At 48.9% G+C, this 19211-nt stretch overlaps 3 protein-coding genes across 4 annotated transcripts; all 3 read right to left on the reverse strand.

Moving 5' to 3' along the window:
* Nucleotides 1–67: 67 nt before the first annotated feature.
* Nucleotides 68–9375, reverse strand: triobpb (TRIO and F-actin binding protein b). Of its 2 annotated transcripts, none has more exons than XM_040190257.2 (13): nucleotides 8699–9375; nucleotides 6253–6309; nucleotides 5987–6055; nucleotides 5794–5883; nucleotides 5576–5685; nucleotides 4393–4813; nucleotides 3716–3974; nucleotides 3194–3305; nucleotides 2289–2448; nucleotides 2075–2176; nucleotides 1661–1747; nucleotides 1074–1257; nucleotides 68–974 (listed from the first exon to the last, which is right to left on the reverse strand). In XM_040190257.2, exons 1-12 carry the CDS (start codon nucleotides 8702–8704, stop codon nucleotides 1096–1098), a joined length of 1635 nt encoding a protein of 544 aa, XP_040046191.2. In that variant the 5' UTR covers nucleotides 8705–9375; the 3' UTR covers nucleotides 68–974; nucleotides 1074–1095. The 2 variants fall into 2 exon arrangements, with proteins under 2 accessions (XP_040046191.2, XP_040046190.2); XM_040190256.2 differs by having other exon boundaries at nucleotides 1070–1257.
* Nucleotides 9376–9388: 13 nt separating this feature from the next.
* Nucleotides 9389–13954, reverse strand: LOC120827402 (uncharacterized). The gene is made up of 7 exons (XM_078084732.1): nucleotides 13937–13954; nucleotides 13689–13831; nucleotides 13315–13499; nucleotides 10814–12890; nucleotides 10443–10560; nucleotides 9698–9779; nucleotides 9389–9540 (listed from the first exon to the last, which is right to left on the reverse strand). Exons 1-7 carry the CDS (start codon nucleotides 13952–13954, stop codon nucleotides 9389–9391), a joined length of 2775 nt encoding a protein of 924 aa, XP_077940858.1.
* Nucleotides 13955–16614: 2660 nt separating this feature from the next.
* Nucleotides 16615–19151, reverse strand: nol12 (nucleolar protein 12). Its single transcript, XM_040191502.2, has 6 exons — nucleotides 18458–19151; nucleotides 17956–18061; nucleotides 17815–17863; nucleotides 17569–17714; nucleotides 17320–17417; nucleotides 16615–17121 (listed from the first exon to the last, which is right to left on the reverse strand). The coding sequence occupies exons 1-6, from the start codon at nucleotides 18562–18564 to the stop codon at nucleotides 16929–16931; spliced, it is 699 nt and encodes a 232-aa protein (XP_040047436.2). The 5' UTR covers nucleotides 18565–19151; the 3' UTR covers nucleotides 16615–16928.
* Between the last annotated feature and the right edge of the window lie 60 nt (nucleotides 19152–19211).

A 19211-nucleotide genomic window follows, 5' to 3' on the forward strand; every position in this document is an offset into this window, starting at 1 on the left:
CCAAGACAGTCAGTCTAAAAATCAACATTACATGAAATGTCATGTGTAAAAAGGGACAGAGAGCATGTTTCTGTTGAACTTATTTTATTGATTGCAAAAATTGTGTATAATTTATAAAGATGATACGGGCTCTACGGTACATTAAATATGAAATATATTTCCAAAAAGGCAGGTAGATATGTCATTTTTTTAATCACAATTCATTCTGTCAATAAAAAACATTTGGCTCATTGATGCAACACCTGTCATTTGTTAAGTGGTGGCACATGCCAACAATGATCAGGGCGGTCTGGAAGCTGTAGAGTTCCTGCTTCTCAGCCGTTGTTTAAAAAATAGACATCTGTGATGTGGGACAAAATTCATTTAACAGCTATACAATCAGAGATCAACCAATTCAGCCTGCCGGGAATTAAAAACGTTTGCCGCGTGGTCCTGTAGTAATCCCAATGTGATGTTCATAGACATGAGACTACATAGGCCCACTTCTCTCCAGGTAACAAAAAGTAATTACAGCAAATGATAAACTCCCATTTCTAAAGAAACACAAGGCATTTTCACAGATTAAAAATGACCCAAAAGCTGTACAAAATACAAAACGTAGATGACAGTAGATCTGATGTATGAACAGAGAAGGCTGATACAGTATGAACTCTTATCTACAATACCTGATGATAATAATATTACAAAAAAAAAAAAGTCGCTCAACGAATATTCCAGTTTTCAGACCAAATGCGCACTCATTCATTCTTGCACTCGAAGCAAGCGAAAGCTAAACTAAAACATAAAAAGTGCAGTTTTATATAACGTGTGTGGCCCAGTGTAATAAAACCAGCTAATAGCTACTCTATGCTGCTCGTCGGCAGAAGGGTTGAACACTGAGGCACTATCATGGTCCCCACACAGCCGCCCAAGTCCTGCGCTTCTTGTTGCCGCTGAATACCTCATTTGATTCAGTCACCGTGGTGCGGACACACCTGCAGAATCATAAAACACACAGGCAGAAACACATGACCATCAAACGTGTGCCCCAGGCAATCTCCACGTAGATGGCGAGTCGTCGCCGGCGTACCTGCCTCCCGGTACGGCAGCAGCCGCTCAGTGGTCCAGGCTGTTTCCCAGCTTCTGCCCCTCCTGCAGAGCGGCCATGGCCAGCCTCAGGTGCTCCTTCAGACTCTGGATCTCTCGCTCGCTCCGGCCCTTCATCCCGCTCAGCTGCTCCATCACCTCCGCGTAGCGTTCGCCTGCCAGCCGCTTCTCCTGCGGGGCGGAGAGGCGGAGCCTCATTAAAAGCTCCTCGCTGTGCGGCATTCATCGCTACGCTAGCCGGGCCGTAGCGTGACGTCACACGAAAAACAAACTTGCCGTTTACCAGAGAGGCAGCGGGCAACAACAGAGTCGGGAAGGTACAGTGTCATAAACATTCCCATCCTAATCTAAAAGGGCCGCCCAGGTGTTTTTTGACCAACCAAGCAAATTATAAAGATTCATCCCAGTGCGTTTTCTTAAAGGTCATTTTTCATATTAAAATTGTAACTTTTCATAAAATACGGCAGAAGATCTAGAAAAATTCTCTGAAAGGAATCCAGCGTATGAAACGCGTACTGACCCCGTTAAAATAATTAACATTCCACGATGCTCATTGGATAAGTAAATGAAGTACCGTGTTCAGGAACTGCAGCTCGTTCCTCAGACAGCTGATCTCCTTGTGTAGGTACTCAATCTCGTTTTCTTTCACCCTGAGAAGAACCTGGCAGAAAAACATCAAAACAACAAAGTTAATCCCATAAATCACTATAATTATTACTTAAGTCCAAGAAGAAAAAACACAATTGTGTTCTGGCGGATTTATGATGAACCAAGTGGCGTTCTCTGTCATTTCCAAAGTCCATGTATAATAAAAGACTTAACTTGTCCAAGTTTTGCAGGATTTACCGCTGAGGCTTCTGCCCCCACAGAACTCTTTTTAGCCTTTTTTAAAAGTCTAAATGGAGTGGGGGATATTTTTCACACTTGCCGTCAGTTCAGGAAGTTACAAATACCCGCGTCATCTACTTCCAGTATCAAGAGCGGTTACCTCCAGCTCGCACGGCGTCCTGTCTTTGCTGTTCTCCGAGCCGTGATGCGAGACGGAGGATCGCGAGCGACTGATCTCCGCCGCCAGACGGGCCTTCAAGTCCTGCGGAGGAAAATGTTTTGTCTTTGTGACGGACGCTTCTCAAAATCCTTTAAAAAAAAAACACTTATGAACCGCACTGTGCATTAAAAAAATAAAAAACACAAGAAATCACCTGGTTCTCTTTCCTCAGCTGCTCCATGTCCCGCTCTTTGCGGCTGATCTCCCGCTCTCTCTCGGCGCTGTTCTGCTCGGCTCGGTTCAGCTCCAGACACTTCTGAGAGTAGCGCTCGGACAGTCCGGCCAGCTCTCTTTGGAGGCCCTGGGTTTCTTCCCTGAGGGGAAATGCACAGGAGAGTGAGATGCCGAAATAAGAAGCGATAACTGCTGCAGAACGTACGTCACTTTACCTGCTTTCTTTTCGCTGTGAGAGCAGCAGGAATTGCAAAAGAAACAATTATATGAATCAAAATGCAAAAGAGATGAAGTCATATATCTGCCGCGCTGTGATCGCTCCATTATTCTGCAGTGCTCGACCCTCTTAAGTAAACTAGAATAGCGTTTCATATTTAATGACAGCAACATGCGGCTGCTTTTGCCACCATTTTCAAGATGGAAGTATTTCCTAGAGCGGTTTTGAAACACATACACCGGTCATGACCAATAACCACAAAAATAAGGAAGAACGTGCAAAGGAGTGTAGTGGGGGGGGGGCTGAGTAAGCAGCTCGGATAAGCCCTAAAATGCAGGTTCCAGTAGCAGCTACTGACACGGCGCCCGGTCAGAGCGCCTTGTGCAGCTCACAAAGGAAAACCAATCCATGACCGAATTCTCCCACATTCCTCAAGAGCCTAACAGGGCCGACGGGGCCTGATGGCCTCCAGCAGACAGGGAACCCGGAACGTTTAATTCGACCTTTAATCCCTTTGTGGCCCGGTAATCCTCACTTTAAAAGCACAAGAGCTTTTCAGCCAAACGGCCGGTGTTTGCACCAGCTGCAGGTAAAGGTACGAGAGGGATATGCTCTTCTATTTCCCCAAGCATGCAAATGTCCCTCTGGCCGGATTTGAAGCCACTTACTGTTGTTGGCCTCGCATGGTCCGTGAGTCCAGCCCCCCGCTGCTCAGCCTTCTGACTCGCTCCACCTCTTTCTCCAGCTCGTCTTTCAGCTTCTTCTTCAAAGCCTCCATTACTGAAACGCAGGCAAGGAAAGCGTGACGCAACTCCCATGTGGTGTCTCTACTGGACGTTAACGACTGGAGGCTTTTCCTGATTGGGGAAGTTCAGGGACCCCCACAAGGAGGGGGGGGGGGGGGGGGGCGGGGGGGCGGGGCTCAGCCAACTGAGGCTAAATATGTGACCCTGCACTTGAAAAATACTAAAAAACATTCAACAACATACAGTTCTAACATGGAAGTGGAATGATGCCACTACGCATTATTGACTCTTTCCTTACCAATTCAATTTGACCTTTGACCCCCCCCCCCCCAAAGACAGCTCTGACTACACGTCTTTATCGTACTAAACCCTTAAAGCTGCTTCCACAGTTGAGGATGTGGTCATGACACTCTTTCACCCCCCCCCCCAGTCCGGTGTGCTGACCTCTCGCCGTGTCCCGGGTCTCCTCCTGCAGCCGCCTCTCCTGCTCCGCCTCCAGCTCCTTCAGCTGGCGGTCATGCTGCTTCTGCAGCTCCTCCATCGCCTGTCGGTGGGCCCGCTCCATGGCCACCAGGCTGCGGCCGCAGGGGGCCTCGGGGCCACAGCCCCCTCTCACACCGCTACCACCTCCTCCTCCTCCTCCTCCCCCCAACCGCCCTCCCCCCACCTGAAGCTGCTCCAGCTGCTGCCTCAGTGACGCCACCTGTGAAAGACACGAGGATGGAGGTAAAGCCCACTGAGCGACGGGGGGGGGCACAGGCCTATGAATGTACTATCTTGTGATTGTGATTCTCAAAGCTGAACTTTGACCCCGATCGCTGGCGACCTTTCAAATCCTGATTAGATTCAACACAAAAGGAAGCGTCCAGCCTGCAGCATGATGCGGTAATAGTGTAATTAAACGACACATGCACTTCGGCTTCTCGGAGGCCTGCGTATCGGGGGCAGAGACCACGCAGGCGGATTCAAACCAAACAAGCGCAGCACACAGAGACAGAACAGGTCAGAAAAACAGTGGAAGAAAGAGCACATGAGGACTTCATCCCGACAGATGAGCTCATTTGCATTCTATTCAATTTGCAAATTGGGAAAGGAAAAAAAAAATCATCTCCACGCACTACCTCCCTCTGCAGCGCCTCGTTGGCCGACTGGCTGGAGGAGCGCGAGCCCATCGGCGGCAAGGAGCTCATCTCCTTCAACGGCAAGCGCTCAAACTCGGCCCACTTGCTCTCGATCTCGTCCTCCGAGCGCGCCCTGTGGTTGGATCCGCCGCCGGTGCCCTTCCTGGACAGCACGGCCTCCCACTGGCTGCTCGTGTTCCTCTCCTCCTGCCACTGGACGTGCTCCCGCCCCTGCCCCTCCGCCGCTTCCCTCCGGCCGGCGGGGGCGGGCACGGGGGACAGCTCCACGCAGTCGAACCGGCGGTGAGCGGGGGCGGCGGAGTCCGGCTGAACGGCGTCGGCGTGGCGAGAGGCCGGCCGGCGGGAGGCCGGCGGGAAGCGGGAATGGGAGTTTTCCTTGTCGCTGCTGCCGTCGGGTAATCTGGAGAGAAAACGCAAAGCCAAGAAACTGATACTTCTTATCCTCAGCTTATCGGACTTTAGTCATATGAAGAAGTGGGGAGTCACAAACTAAGCGTGAAATAAGGACATCGGCAGCTTACGATCCTCTGCTGTCACTGTGAAAACACATCGGGGCCACAGGCACAGTGACTGACACGCAAAGCCGAAGGTGCGGAGTGAGGAACAGAGCCTCTTATCTGCATTTAGAGGCTGATTCTTCTCTTAAAAAAGGCCTAAAAAGGTGAAAGCTACAATTTACATAATTAAAAAAATATTAAAAAAAAAAAAAAGAGAAATGCTTCTAGAATTTTAACACATCGAAGTGAAAGTGAAGAGCTACTTTGGGTATGAAACACCTCTTTGTGCTACAAAGGATACCTGCATAAGGAGTGAAAAGGGGGACATCATCGCCTAATTTGCGTAATTTCAATGGACGCTGCAGGATCAGCGGGACGCAAATGAAAACAGTTTGGATCCACACGAGTCACGCGGACGACGTATTTTGATGTCAAAACGGTGAAAAGGCAACAAATATGAACGATATAATGGAGGAAGCTGAGGAACAGAACCAGTAAACTTAGCTACATTTCATATGGCCAACGTATGATCAAAGTACGACACAGACAATTCCCCCGATTTCATTGAGGCAGGGCAAGAAAATGTGACAACAGCGATGCAAAAGGTAATTCGTTCCACTTCTAAAGTTGCTTATTTATATATTTAACAATTCAAAAGCAGTTACTGCGTGAGGTCTGGAGAGCTGCCGGGCCGGATGCACTTCTTCAAAACCTCGATCCAGTTCCGCCTGATCCCGGCCGTCATGGCGGACAGCGTGTGCGCGGCTTCCCGTGTCTGCAGAGCCGAGGAGGAAAGGCCGGGTCAACACACAGACGGGTCACAACCGGGACGACATAAGAAGAACAGAACAATCAGTCTATGACCCGTAACAGAGATACTCACCTGTACCTGAAACCCATAGTTCTTCTCCACGTCAAACTCGCACACCTTCACACAGGATTTAAGGTCAATCTCTCCGTCCAAGTCGTCTTTCTGCACAGAACACGCAGACAAATGGTACGTTTCACATGAATCAACACAATGCACGTAAGTAAATGTCACATCAACGGTGTCAATTTGAGAAATATGTATTTACCTCCTCTGCACTCGAGTCTCTGTAGTACTTCAGCCCAGCATCCGTCAGAACAAACCAATGCTTCTTCCACTAAAGGAACACAGCAGACCTCAAGTTATCCAAAACTGACCCGAGAACAGCGACTCAAACAACCACAATATCTGACACGGTAACGCCGACTGCGTCGCCATGACAACAAATGACCACAGGAAGGCGTCCTATTGAAACCCGAGGGGAGGAGAGGAAGACGGCGGTGGAGAGAGAGTGGGCGGAGCCCGTTCCATTACCTCGCCGCTCTCGTCCAGTTTGGACATCCATCCCTTCTTGAAGTTCAGGAGGTCGGGCTGCGGGGCGAAGAGAACACGCATTCACTGACCGTCCTCTGAATGAGCCGACACGAAGCTCGAAGGAAGGACCCGGAGAAAGTGAAAGAGGACAGCAGAGAAAAGGAGAAATGAAACCCAGGACAAACCCTATTCTAAATATAATTTGTAAGCAATTGCGGTCGACCGCACCACCCTGAGTTTATGCTACGATTGTACAAGACAGACGACACCGTGCAGCAGACTTTCTTTGCCATAAAGCGAATAAACCAACCAAATGCATTTTGAAACTGGGGCAGTTGGTTGAATTACATCACATGTCATTTAGCTGACGCTTTTATCCAAAGCGACTTATAATGAGTGAATTTCAACCATAAATTGTTGAATGAGCGCTTATTTACAGTCCTCCAATTTCTTTTAATCCGTTGAGTACTTTCAGATGCCAAAACAATCTACTTATTCAGCACTTGATGGTATTATACATGTTGCAGTCCTCCAACAAAGCCTTTTCTTGTTAACAGGTTTGCGTCACACCACATACGTGAAGAAAAGGCAGTTGCCACGTAAAGAGAGAGAAAAATCCATAGAAAGGACACGTGTGTGTGTGTGTACGAGATGTGAACAGAAATGTCTAAAAAGTGATTAGGAACTAATCAGCACATCAGTGATGCTCGTGGAATCTGCGGCGCAGTAATGTCGGTGATAATAACTCGTGTTTAGCACACGTCTGTTGCTCCAGCTGGGCGGCGAGCAGTGGAAGAGGTGCTTAAAAACAAGCTTTAGCTGCTCTACAATGTTTGCGAGGGGCAGGCCTGAGTTTGACGCGCTGACAGGAAGAAGGAAACACGCGTTCGGTACCTCACGATGTGGCGATCACAGATAAAGATTAGGCAACTTGTTCTCCCCCCAACGCACATTCCTCGCTCTGCTTATCTTTCCCTTCCGAACGTTTGCATTCCACACGTTTAAATCTTTCTGCATTCGTCATCTCCCGCCTTCTTTTCTCTCTCTCGCTCTCCACTGCAGCGTTTTAATGTATGTATCATATTCCCTCCCTGCGTCGTTTCGCTCAGCTCCCTGTGTGTTGGCACCCGAAAATAACGTCCGTCTGTTCCCTCATCTCTAACCACCACGTCTGTATTTATACTCCCCTTCTGGCGTCGGTTGGGTTCCTGTGGGCCACAGTACAACCCTGTTTTTCCCTAAACCAGTTCATCTACGCCACTGATCTCTTTTTAATCTCAGATTTAAAAAGGTTTGGTGCCGTCCAGTAGACTGTGTGAGTCAGCAACACCGTATTAGGGAGATAGCGTCCCATGTCAATACCCTTTTACCAGGAATCAATGACACACACACACACACACACACACACATCTGGAGAAATCCCAATCCAAAACAACGGCTGGAACATTAGGTAAAAGAGAAGCTGGTTTTATTTGTTGCATCTTATAAAGATAGAAAGTGCAACTACTAGACTGCGGGAGCACGCCGCGATGCGTCAGACGTTATCATGAATTCCTCCAAGTCAACACATGCCCACGCATCGAGGTCAAAGAGGACCCGGAACAAAAAGGGGCAGCGTCTGATCACAGTGACCCAAATTACCGCAGCGCTCCTCCGCGTCGCCAAAGGGTCAAACGCTGGTGACAGCGCGAGACAACGTCCATTCTTCCCGTCTCACATTCCCACAGAAAAGTACTGTGTGTGTGTGTGTGTGTGTGTGTGTGTGGGCCTTTGTCCTTCCAGAGCAGCACAGCTCCTCTCTGCCGGGTTCTGTTCACTGAGATGGATTATCTCTGTGCACGGTGGGGAGAGGCCTGCAGCCCCATCACACATGTGTGCACCCATGGGGATGACAGCTGCTGCAGTGTGTGTGTGTGTGTGTGTGTGTGTCTTTGCTGGGCGCAAACAGGAGACAAAGTGCTGTGGAAACACGTCTGAGGTGGCTGTAAAAAGTACGAGCTGGAAGTGTCATCAACCAGCAGGTTGATGACACTTCCTGTTACCGTAAACAACAACAACAACAACACCACACGGTGTGTTCGTATCCGTCATACGAACACAGCACGCGTGGTTTCGTATGAGCCTATAGATGCATGTAGGTGCATGTAGGTGCGTTGGACGAGTCACAGGAGCAGAATGAGTCGGTTCGAGCCCACGTATCGTTAGCGCGCACGTGCACGCGCCTGGAGGCAAACAAATGCACGTCCATTAAAATTGTCACCATCTACACACATGCCCCACCAAACCAAACCAAACCAAACCACACCACACCACAGAGAAGAATGCCAGCTCATTAAACATGTATATAAATACACACACACATTATACACACACATGTGTGTGTGTGATCTGCACATTCGGGAAGGAGGGGCAGGAGAAACACAACGGCCCTCGAGGTGCAACTTACCGTCATGATAGCAGGATCCGGGGGGGCAAAATACAAAAGGCAGAAAGCACCGTTAGCTCTCCCTCCCTGGCACGGCTCGGACTAGCTCAAAGCCTCGGGACTTCCACGGAGGACTCCGACGTGACGCGAGAGGCGATCGCAACCCGCCATTCAGCCCGCGGCTCGCTGCGTGAAGCCGGGTTCCGCCCGCAGCCGAGAGGCGGAAGTGCCCCAACGCGGACAGACGCTTACAAGTAATTATTTCACAACTTTCGGTCAAATCGTGGGCGGCTAACGATAAACTTCTGCCTCGTCCCTCTCTCGCTTTCTTTTCCTCGCTCTCTCTCTCTCGCTGTCTCGCTCTTTCTGCCCTTTCCGCCACTTCCTGGGCGGATCCGCGGAGATCGTTTTCACAAACAAGCCCGCTGCACCTCGCTGAGCCGCCGGTGGCTTCAGACGAGCGGGGGCCGCGCGGGGGACGCGACGTCTTCCTGAGGACAGACACTCTTACTTTAACGTGCCCCCCCCCCCTCCCTAAACCCGCGCGCGTCCTTGGCACGGAGACGTTTGACAGCCCCGAGCTCTCCAAACGCGCAAAACTAAGTTAATTCATTTGTGATATTTTTTTTTCTGACTGACGATATTTTTGCGCATGCGGACAAGGTGGCACCCCCCCCCCCCTCTTGCAAAAAAAAAAACCCTCTCTTGGTTTCAGTTCAGGAATTTCAACACAAGCCCCAGCAGACCGCAGCTGCCAAAGCGCGGCGCGCAGAGAAGCGCCTGCGGGGTGTCGGTGCAGTGAGACACCGACCAGGCTGCAGACAGGTGAGCGGCTAGGACACCTTTACTGTTCCAGACCGCACCTGTGACAACGCGGCAAATGAGATACCATGTGGGGTTTGTTTAAAATAGGACGACAAAGGACGATATAACGACGGTTTCTTGTGTCCATTACAAACATTATTGATGGCGGGAGAATCCACCGGGTTGCAACGAGGTTGTTTCCACACGCGCATTGACAGTGAACACACTGGCCACGTACCTGCATGTGTTCTGGTCTGTGCTGGTTACTGCCCTCATCTGCTGTGGGACTGCCGGACCTCTGTAGAGGAACACCTCGTAGTCATGAAGACAATCAATGCCTGACTGAGCAGATCAATGAACCTCTGGAGTTTCACATCCACACTTTTTAAAAATCATAATGATGGTGGTTGTCCTGCAGTGGTCCTGCCGTACACGTGGCTTACTACTATTAATATTGGATTCATTTCTGTCATAGGAATTAAATGTATTGTACATCTTTTACGCTCTTCAGTCTGTACACATGACGTCCATTGGAGTCTGTCCATCCCGGGAGAGGGATCGTCCTCGAACGTTCTCACCAAGGTTTCTTCCCTTTTTTCCCCCATGGAAGTGTTTTTTCTTTTCTTGGGGAGTTTTTTCTGTGCTAATGTGAGGGTTTTGGGACAGAGGTGGTCACATGTGTACAGACCGTAAAAGCCCTCTGAGGCAAATGTGTAATTTTATACAAAATCAAAGGAATTGAATTGAAAACTACAGAGCAGCAATTCCAATGCAATGGATTATAGTGAGCAGGCTTTTGTGCCCTGTGCCTCAACCCTCAGCCTTCTCTGTACTGACGTCGCTAAACGAAATCCCTACCCTATTCAACTTTACTGTAATAAAATATTGTTAAAGACTTAAACCGCTACTAACTCGGCGCTTCAATCCTTTATTAAACTCCCCTTCGCCCCAACCAGCCTACCTGCAATGAGGTGGAGGAGTGGGCTCGAGATAGATACCCACTGCCACCGCAGTGCCAGTCTCTGTCCGTGTCCCCTGCGTCTTCCCACTCTCTGGAGGGATGCTTGCTCAGGGAGTGGCTGAAACAGCAAAGACAGGTCCTCAGTGTGTCTGATTTGGTTGGATGTACTCAATCTGATTGAATCATCTACATTTACATCACAGGAGTTTGCTATCAACACCTTTTGGACATTTGGATGCTATTTTTTGGTCTGAACAGGAAATCAAGATGAATTCACAGGGGTTGAGATGTTGCTGCAGGTGACCCAACGTGCATATTCTTTTTTGTCATCACCACTCCTTCCGGCCTCTGTGGTGTAATGTGAGTCTCACCTGGCTGGCTTAAAGAGCTCCTGTCTCCGAGAAGGCTGCTGGTTCTGAGTCCGACCCACGTGCTCTGGCTCTTCTCTGTAATGGATGATTTTGACCTTCGGCACGTCTGCCAACGTGGCGTACTCCTCCCTATTCCGTCCAGTTGACCCCACCGACTCCGAGGACTCCATGGAGCTCTGGGAGGAGGTGTGCTTCCTCAGTTGAATCTGAGGTGCCGGAGACGGGCTCCGTGCGCGGTGGGAGGGCCTCTTGTCATTAGGGGAGGGGCAACGATGGACATGGCTCCGCCTTCCAACCCCAGACCTGATGCTGCCGGGGCTCCCGGGTGTTTCCAAGGTGACGAATGCTGTTCTGCCGCCATTCGTGGTCTGCCTCGACGGTGAAGCAGCGCGAGACAACGAGGAGCTGCGGAGCGAATGAGTCAACCCCCGGCAGGAGCGCGGTGAGCGATTGGGGTCAGGTTTTGAGTCATGGGAGGGTTTTTTTCTCTGGGGGGAACGGTTGGAATCTCCGTTGGTGGCCAGTCTGAGGATCGAGTAGCCTGGCAGGTCACTGCTACCTTTTCTAGCGGGAGAGGAGTCGCGGCTGTTGTGACTCTTGGTGTTCAGGGAGGAGCCAGTATCTTCTTTCCGCTGTGAGCGCTGATCAGGAGCATCATAGCTTTTTCTTGAGGGCAACAGATATTGGCTCTCACGACTTCGGACGGAACTGTGTGCCTCGGACTTGCGCTGCAAGGACCGAGAAGGAGCTTCATAGCTTCTCCTCGAAGGTGAGGAAGTGCGGCTCTCACGACCACGGCCGTGTGAAGAACTACCGGTGTCTGTTTTCCTAAGCTGATGCGGAGTAGGGCTTTCATTGCCTCTCCTTCCAGGAGGGGAAGAACGGACGGTACAACCTCGACTGCCGGCCACAACGCTTGATTCCGTCTTACGAAGAACTGATGGACTTGTGGGGTAACCTTGCCTGGATGTGGTCACAATGGGGCTTTCATGTTCCTGGTCATTCACTCCATTCTTAGCTGATGGGGTACGCAGCTGAGCCTGGCTTCCAATATCATAGCCTTCTCTTATGGGGGAGCCACAGCGCCCGTGGTGCCCACGTCCGCTTAGAGACAGAGTTGAATCAGATTTATGAAGGGACGGTTGGCTAGACGAGTTGTAATTTCTCCTTGGCGGGGAGTGTCTGTGACTGTCGGACATTCTCCTCGATGGAGATGAAGTCCGAGGGTCGCTCCGGCATCCACGAGAGGAACTGCTGGTGAGTTCCGTTTTGTGGAAAGAAATCTGGCCTGAAGGGTCCCTCCTCGAGGGAGACGAGCTCCTGCTCTCACGACCTCGACCACCCAAAGACCCGTTTGCTTCAGTTCTCCTTAAGGCACTCCGGAAATCAGAAACAGCGCTGATCTGGGGTTTGACCAAAACAGCAGATGATTTAAAGTTTCTTGGCAAAGTTCCTGACTCGAGGCGTCGACCGTGGGAGCTTTGCATTGAGTTTCTGGATCCTGGAGCCGTCCCTTGAGACCACCCTCCACCATCAAAGTTATGCTTGCTGAAAGAAGCGGCCGACTCGTTGCGTCTAAACGGTAGGTCTCCACGAGAAGGAGAAGAAGAACGAGATGGCAGAGTCGAGCCTTGCCTTGAGGACTCAAAGCGTCCTGACTGATGATAGGTGGATGCATCAGTAGAAGGGTTTCCCCGACCATAGGTACTGCTGAAACCTTTTCGCCCCTTTGAGGCCAGCGACTCCGCTACCTTAAAAGGAGTAGGACTCGGAGAACGGGGACCAACCCGAGCCTCAACCTCAACGGCATTTTCATAGTGGGACGAAGGCGCAATTTCCCAAGACAAGTCATCATTTAGACCCTCCGCCGTTTGCCTTTCAAAGGCCACACCGAGATTAGGGTTTCTGAAAGGGACGGTGTCTTTGGGCTCCACACTTCTGCTGCTGAAGATAGGATGTCCTCTCTCAAAATGGCGGAACGGAGCAGGCGGCCCTTTATCACGTAGCGAATGGACACCCGCTGCCCTCCCCAGGGAGAAATACCCACTTTCTCGCTTCTGCACGTCGTCTCTTAACCCTGCAAGAAAAAGAGAAGTGTCACAGTGTGACTGGAAGGAGGAGGAGTTGGGGGTAAGAGAAATAAGATATCATCAAAGATCAACTGCTGAGCTACTACCAGAGGTTTCCTGACACAGACTGAACGATATTGTATTACTGATAATTGTTCTGTGACACCTTAGCTGGTGACATCAAACAGCATTGCCAAGGAAAGAACACCTTGCCTGTAACTGGATAGGGACTGGTCAAGAGCAGTGGTGCACAGGCCTCATACTTAAAACAACATGGGTTCAAATAAGAGACACTAAGCTACATTTCTTCTTCTAATGCTGCCATTGTGTCATGTATGCAACCTTTCCAACTCTTTTCAAGGTATCCCTTCCACAAAAATCAATCAAGCGGCTGACAAAACGTCACAATATTTCAGGTCAGCCTCCATGTACCTGATTGACCCTTGAAACTGTCTCTGGTCCGAGCTTCGTCCATCCAGGCCCGAGGGCTGGGCCGATGCGGTGGAGGGTCGAGCCGGGTCATGATGAGGTCGGCTGAACGCCCACGGATTGGCGGGTAATCGTCTTCTGTGCTGACAGAGCCGCTGAACTCTTGGTAGTGTCGACGGTCGTGACAGCTGGATGACGAGAGCAGAGGTGGGAAGATGAGGGGAGAAAACTCTGAATGAGATGATAACGCCTCCAGATGTACATGAACATGAATGGGGGTCAAACACATGAAAAACGGAACATGGTACATTAAAGTCTACAATTCCACTTTCCAGCTCTCCTAAATGACTTTTCATCCCCACCGTGTGCCGTCCTACCTGTCGGTGCTGTCTTCGTCGTCGTCACAGATATAAAGCTCACCGCCGGGACTCAGGATGCACAAAGAGCTCTCCCTATAACCCAGACGGCCTCCGTTGACGTCACAGCAGCTGCTCACTACCGACAGGCCGTCAGAGTCCTCCTGATAGGATGACACGGTGAGACACGGGCCAATCACGGGGGCCTCAGCGAACTCCACCTCTCTTTCAGTAACAGAGTAAGAAGCGCTGACGTCGCTCTCCTACACCTGCATGTCCGGCTCCATCTCCCCAGGCGGAGGGTTAGCTGAATAGTGACGTTCCCCTCTGTCCTCGCTGACACTCAGTCACATGTTCGGTCTGCTGTTAGATTAGGGTTACACCTCTGTAACTCGACCTGGCACTCCTCATTAATATTTCACCGCTTTTTTCTTTCTTGCCATAAAACCTCTGAGTCTGAAGAAGTCTTAGAAAGGATCCAAAACTGGGACCTCGCTGTCAAGAACTGGCCTCCATCTCTGCAGCCTCCAGGATACTACAGCTGTAGTATCGGAGGTACACTGGTACAACTCCTGAGCCGCTGTGGGCTCAAATACATTAATGTATCCAGATATCAGCAGTAACGTGCTAGAAGGATAAACTACTAATACTGTATAGAAACATACCGCTCTTTTTGTGTCCTCTCTGTCTAATACAACAATTGATTCCCAAGAGGGCAGTAAGTGATCCAACTTCATTAATAGATAATAGGGGCCACCGCTTCCACGCTGCTCCTCGCTCCTGCCGCTCACTCTCCGTCTCTGACCTTTTCTCGATTAACTCAAAAGCAACAAAGACTCACACGCGATCTCATGAACTGTCTCCACGCGAAGGCCGTGTTGCATTGTTTTAAATTAGGAGGCACCTGATTTCTTTCCAAACACAGAACAGCTGACTTTTGAATCAAGCGACAAGTTGTGAAAACAGATTATTCTGAATAATTTCATGAAACTTTGTTACGCCTATTATACTTTACAAGGTGATTTAACCTGTCAAAAGCCATTCAGTAACACTCACAGTTCTTCTTCACTATTTCTCCTTGACCAAGCATACACCATCACGGTATTTCTACTTCATTGGTGACTTCTAATGCCCTCAGCTAATCCCATCACTCAGCACACATTCTTCTCGTGTTCCCACCTGGACCCCTGTTACCTGGTTACCCAGTGTGTTCATCTCCCTCCCTCTTCCTCTCCGGCCCTCTCTTCTTTCTCACCTTGCTGCTGGTGTCTCTTTCCTCCGCCTGCGATGGGATCGGTGTTAACTGCACTCCTTTGCCTGATCCGATCCCAGTGTCTTTGCCAGCCTCAGACCCGATTCCAGCCTCCGCTGTGGGTTTCTGCTGCGTCTCTGCGCTGTCCAGCGCGCCGGCGTGCAGGCGCCTCTGACGCAGGCAGTCGTGGCAGCGGGAGGGGTCGAAGATGTTGGGCTGGAACTTGGGGCAGATAAACTCATTTCCGGAGAGGGGCATGGTGGGTCCTGAGGGGGAACCTGCCACGATCATCGCATGCCTCGGGAGAAAACTGGCAAGCAACAGCAAAGGGGTCATGGAGGAATATGACAATGACATCAAACAAATTGTAGCAGCCATGAGTGTAAATGGAAAACTTCTGGGGGTCATAAACAGTAGAAATGTGTTGCACCGCCGCTATAAAGAAATATTGTTCTGACCAAAAAATACAATTATATATATTCTCACAGCATCCACAAGTGTGACTCAAAATAAGAAGGGGAAAATACTGAGAATAAAAAACCCAGGGTGCTGTGGAGCTTGGCTGTGACACATTACCATGTGTAAACACAGAGCAGCAGCACTAAACAGGATCTATTGCGTCATGGATGATCTAAAGCTGAAGTGTGGAGGAATAGGTGATAACTAATTACATTACAGGTCATTTAGCTGACGCTTTTATCCAAAGCCACTTACGTTGCATTTTTTAACCCATGGCTTTTACAATTTTTGCCTGGGGAGCAATTAGGTGTGAGGTGTCTTGCTCAGGGACATTTCGACATGGAGCAGCCGGGGCTCAAACTGCCAACCTTGTGGTCACCGGCGAACCCTCCCTACCCCTGCATCACGTCGACCACTAATCACACTAGAGATAATGAAATGCATTTCAAACCGGCTGTCAAAGCTCCACACTGAGAAACGTTACTACCTGCTCGTCACATGCATAATAATCCACATTCATCTACAAGTTGCTGCTATACATTAAATCAACTAATTACAAAAGGTGCAAAGCAGGATAATCTTGGTTAGTAAGAATTGATGATTACCTGACGAGAGAGGCCCCCGTTGTTAGCTCCACTTTGAGTGTACCCATCATACCCCCATCAGGCACATGTCTCCTCCTCCCACATGCTCGCAATCCTCCCCAGACCTCCCGAAACCCTCAAATCCATCCGATTGGCTGCTCTGACAATGAGTGAAACTGAGGCAACCATGACGGCCATGGTGGCTCTTGATCAACACAGCGGAGGCCGTGAAGCACACGCCGACCCAGAGCCAACATGGAGCCAGTGGCCTGCAGGTCCCTCTATTGTGCGGCTGTATTAAATATCATGGGCTTTAGAAAGCGAACAGAAACGCTCATGCTAGTGACAGCAGGCAGGCACTGGCTCAGGTTAACGTAAATAAGTAAACACTGCTGAGGTGTAGGTTTAATATACGTTCATACCACTGGCTGTTGGTATCATAAAGGTTATTCAAGAAGTCGCACCCTGTATCAAACACAGTGGTTTGTTCTCCTTTAGATCCCACACACGCAAGCGATGAGGAAACACAGAGCAAAGGGTTGATTTCCTGATGTTCTGCAGAGGATGTTGACGACAGCGGCAGATTTCCTTTGAAACAATAGCAAGAAAAGAATTCCACACCGACAGTCTGAGAGATGCATCACAAGGTCACTTTTTAGCAAGATTAATATTTTATTTCATTAAAATGTAGGCAAGTACAATTCAGTTTGATACGATCAAGTAGGAAACACTACAAAAACAAATTGAGAAAAAAAGACAAGCGGCAGATACACTGGAAATGTCCGATAGACGGCCCAACAGAAGCACAGAGAGCATTCACGTCAGTCCGATTTCACTGTACACTCTTCTCGGCAAGCGTCCTGCTCAAACACAGGAGCCGGAATACTCAAAAGTCCAATCTGTTCACCTGTGGCATTTCACGGTTGCAGCACTAAATTATAATAACAATAATTCTCCCGCACTCCTTCACACCCGATGATGCACCTTTTTCCCAGTCAGTCGACGTCGCTGCCACTTGGTGGACTTCCCGGCTTTTTTTTTACCCTCTGCGGCGCTCTGTTTCTTGTCCGCCTGACGGCCTCGTCCACTTCCGCCTTCCCGCTTCCCTTTCCTCTTCTTGCAGGTGAAAGAGCTGAGCGACGCGTTCAGAGAGCGGATCCTGCAGCAGCGGGGGAGAGATACAAAGAAACGCAGCTGTACTCAGAGTGGCCGGAGGACGGCAGGCAGACAGACACAGTAAAGAAACTAACCTGAAGTACGCCGTTATGGCCCCACTCTATTGTTGGGGTGTATACGGAAGTATTCAGGTTGTCACTGGAAGAACGTATTAATGCTCATATAAAGAGAGACAGCTTACTTTTTGTTCATAATTGTATCTCTGGCTTTTCGAGGCATCGCTCTCGTTTCCTCCTCCTTTCTTTTCCCATTTTCTTCATCTTTGCACTCTCCGTTAACCTGGAAAGCAAAAATCCTGCTCGTTAATAAAACTGCGTTTTTCAGTTTTGTTCATAGCGACCACACAGATCTACGAGCAGTAGTATTGGCATAAATTAGGCTGATTTAAAACACACATGACCGCCACAAACTGTGGATTTAGTGTGTTTACCGGATTGTCTGCTGGTCCAAGCAAGTGCGCTCCTGAGAGGTCGAGTTCACTGATGGTTGTCACGGTGACGGTGTGGCTGGGGTGATCGTACTGCACGGACTCCGTTTTACCGGTTATTGCATCTTCCAGATCATCTTCAGCCTCCTCTGATAGATGGAATAAAGTGAGGTAAAACAACAACAACGATAAGCAAAGAGTCACTAATCAGTAAAAGGATCAGCGATGAGACTTTTGCTTTTAACTCACGCAGAGCGTCTGTCCTCTCCTTCAGCAGCCTCATGTATTCCTTGTGCCTCTGAAAGCAGATAGCCAGACGTGTCATCAGTGCATTCTTTCCTTACATGCTCTCAACGAAACAGATTTTAAGTCTTTTTACTGAACACTTACTTCTTCTCTGACTCTGATCTGCTCGTCTTTTATCTTCTTTCGAATTTCTGCCAATGCTGTTTTCCTTCTCTCCACCTTCCTTTTATGGAAACCTGTTAAATAATCCCTGCCAGGGCAGAAGAGGATTACGCGTAAGAAACAAGACAGCAGTTAATTAACAAACGGCTTTATTTGTAGAATTTAAACAACATAACAGTGACTACAACTTAAGCAAACTTAACCAGGAGCATTTTATCCATATTTAGAATTCCAATTAACATCCTCGTCTGAAGTTTAAGGCAAACTCATAAGAGAACGAAAACGATGGCCCAGAACAACGTGCTTGGGTGTACTCTTTAATTAATCACACACATAAGTAACGTGGAAAGAGTAATTAAAATAATACAAATATTTGGGAGAAAGCTACCCAATGACAACATGGGGTGCTAACCTACGATAGGCTAATGCTAAGATGCTAGCTAACATCTGCGATTTAAACACTGTTATGAGTCGATAAACTTACTCTCTGTCTTTGTCGTCAAACGTAACGAGGCATTTTTCTCTTCTCTTGGACCCAGGCTTAAATTTACCCTTTTTGGAAACATTCTTTTGTTTTTTAGTATTTTTCATATCGTACACGTGAATTTACCCTGCACTACTTCCGGATTCGGATATTGAGGGGCATCGAAATATGTCCGACTAGAAACACGTGATGAAAGCCCGGTGAGTTCCGCCGGGTAGCTGAACCGTTAGGATCTAAACACTGATTTTGTTGCCTGTACAGTTCATGTGATCACACATTACCTAAAATGTTTACATTGCTTTATAGTTTGTACTACGGTTTAAATTTTAAACTGCATAACTTCTGTTTTTGACATCAGGCTTATTGAGATAAATAAGAAGTCTGTATTTCTGTTTTTGACATAATGGCAGCCTATAGTTGTCAGTCCGTTACCTATGCATTTGCTATTTTCTAATTTGGTACTTATCTGTCCTGTCTGACAACTTTGAGGCATCCCTCCATGAGGCAGGGACCCCTGATGTATCCAAGCAGGTCATCACTACCTTGAGTGTTTCCATTACTCCAAGGTACCCAGTGCTCATTACATTAAAGACAGTAAGTGAAAGAGGACATTTATACACTTCACGGCACCATCGTTATCAGATCTACATTGGCGTTCACACTCATTTTTTCAATTTCGCTGCTTGTATTTGTGCTCGCCATCTTCCACTTCCAGCACGGTACTTTTAATACTAAAAGATCACATACACAGAAA

This window comes from Gasterosteus aculeatus, chromosome 11, assembly GCF_964276395.1.
Source record: "Gasterosteus aculeatus chromosome 11, fGasAcu3.hap1.1, whole genome shotgun sequence".
NCBI lineage: Eukaryota > Metazoa > Chordata > Actinopteri > Perciformes > Gasterosteidae > Gasterosteus > Gasterosteus aculeatus.

Excerpts from the sequence above, each read along its gene's own strand:
- triobpb (XM_040190257.2), bottom strand. Across the intron at positions 6,056-6,252 it reads AACTGGACGAGAGCGGCGAG|TGGAAGAAGCATTGGTTTGT; the intron begins GTAATGGAACGG and ends GTGTTCCTTTAG. Across the intron at positions 4,814-5,575 it reads AGCTCTCCAGACCTCACGCA|ATTACCCGACGGCAGCAGCG; the intron begins GTAACTGCTTTT and ends TTTTCTCTCCAG.
- nol12 (XM_040191502.2), bottom strand. The coding sequence starts at position 18,564 with ATGAAAAATACTAAAAAACAAAAGAATGTTTCCAAAAAGGGTAAATTT. Across the intron at positions 17,864-17,955 it reads AGATCAGAGTCAGAGAAGAA|AGGCACAAGGAATACATGAG; the intron begins GTAAGTGTTCAG and ends ATCTGCTTTCAG. Across the intron at positions 17,715-17,814 it reads GGAGAGGACAGACGCTCTGC|AGGAGGCTGAAGATGATCTG; the intron begins GTGAGTTAAAAG and ends TCCATCTATCAG.
- LOC120827402 (XM_078084732.1), bottom strand. Across the intron at positions 10,561-10,813 it reads GAGCTCTTTAAGCCAGCCAG|CCACTCCCTGAGCAAGCATC; the intron begins GTGAGACTCACA and ends TTGCTGTTTCAG. Across the intron at positions 9,780-10,442 it reads ACTCCTCCACCTCATTGCAG|AGGTCCGGCAGTCCCACAGC; the intron begins GTAGGCTGGTTG and ends GTTCCTCTACAG.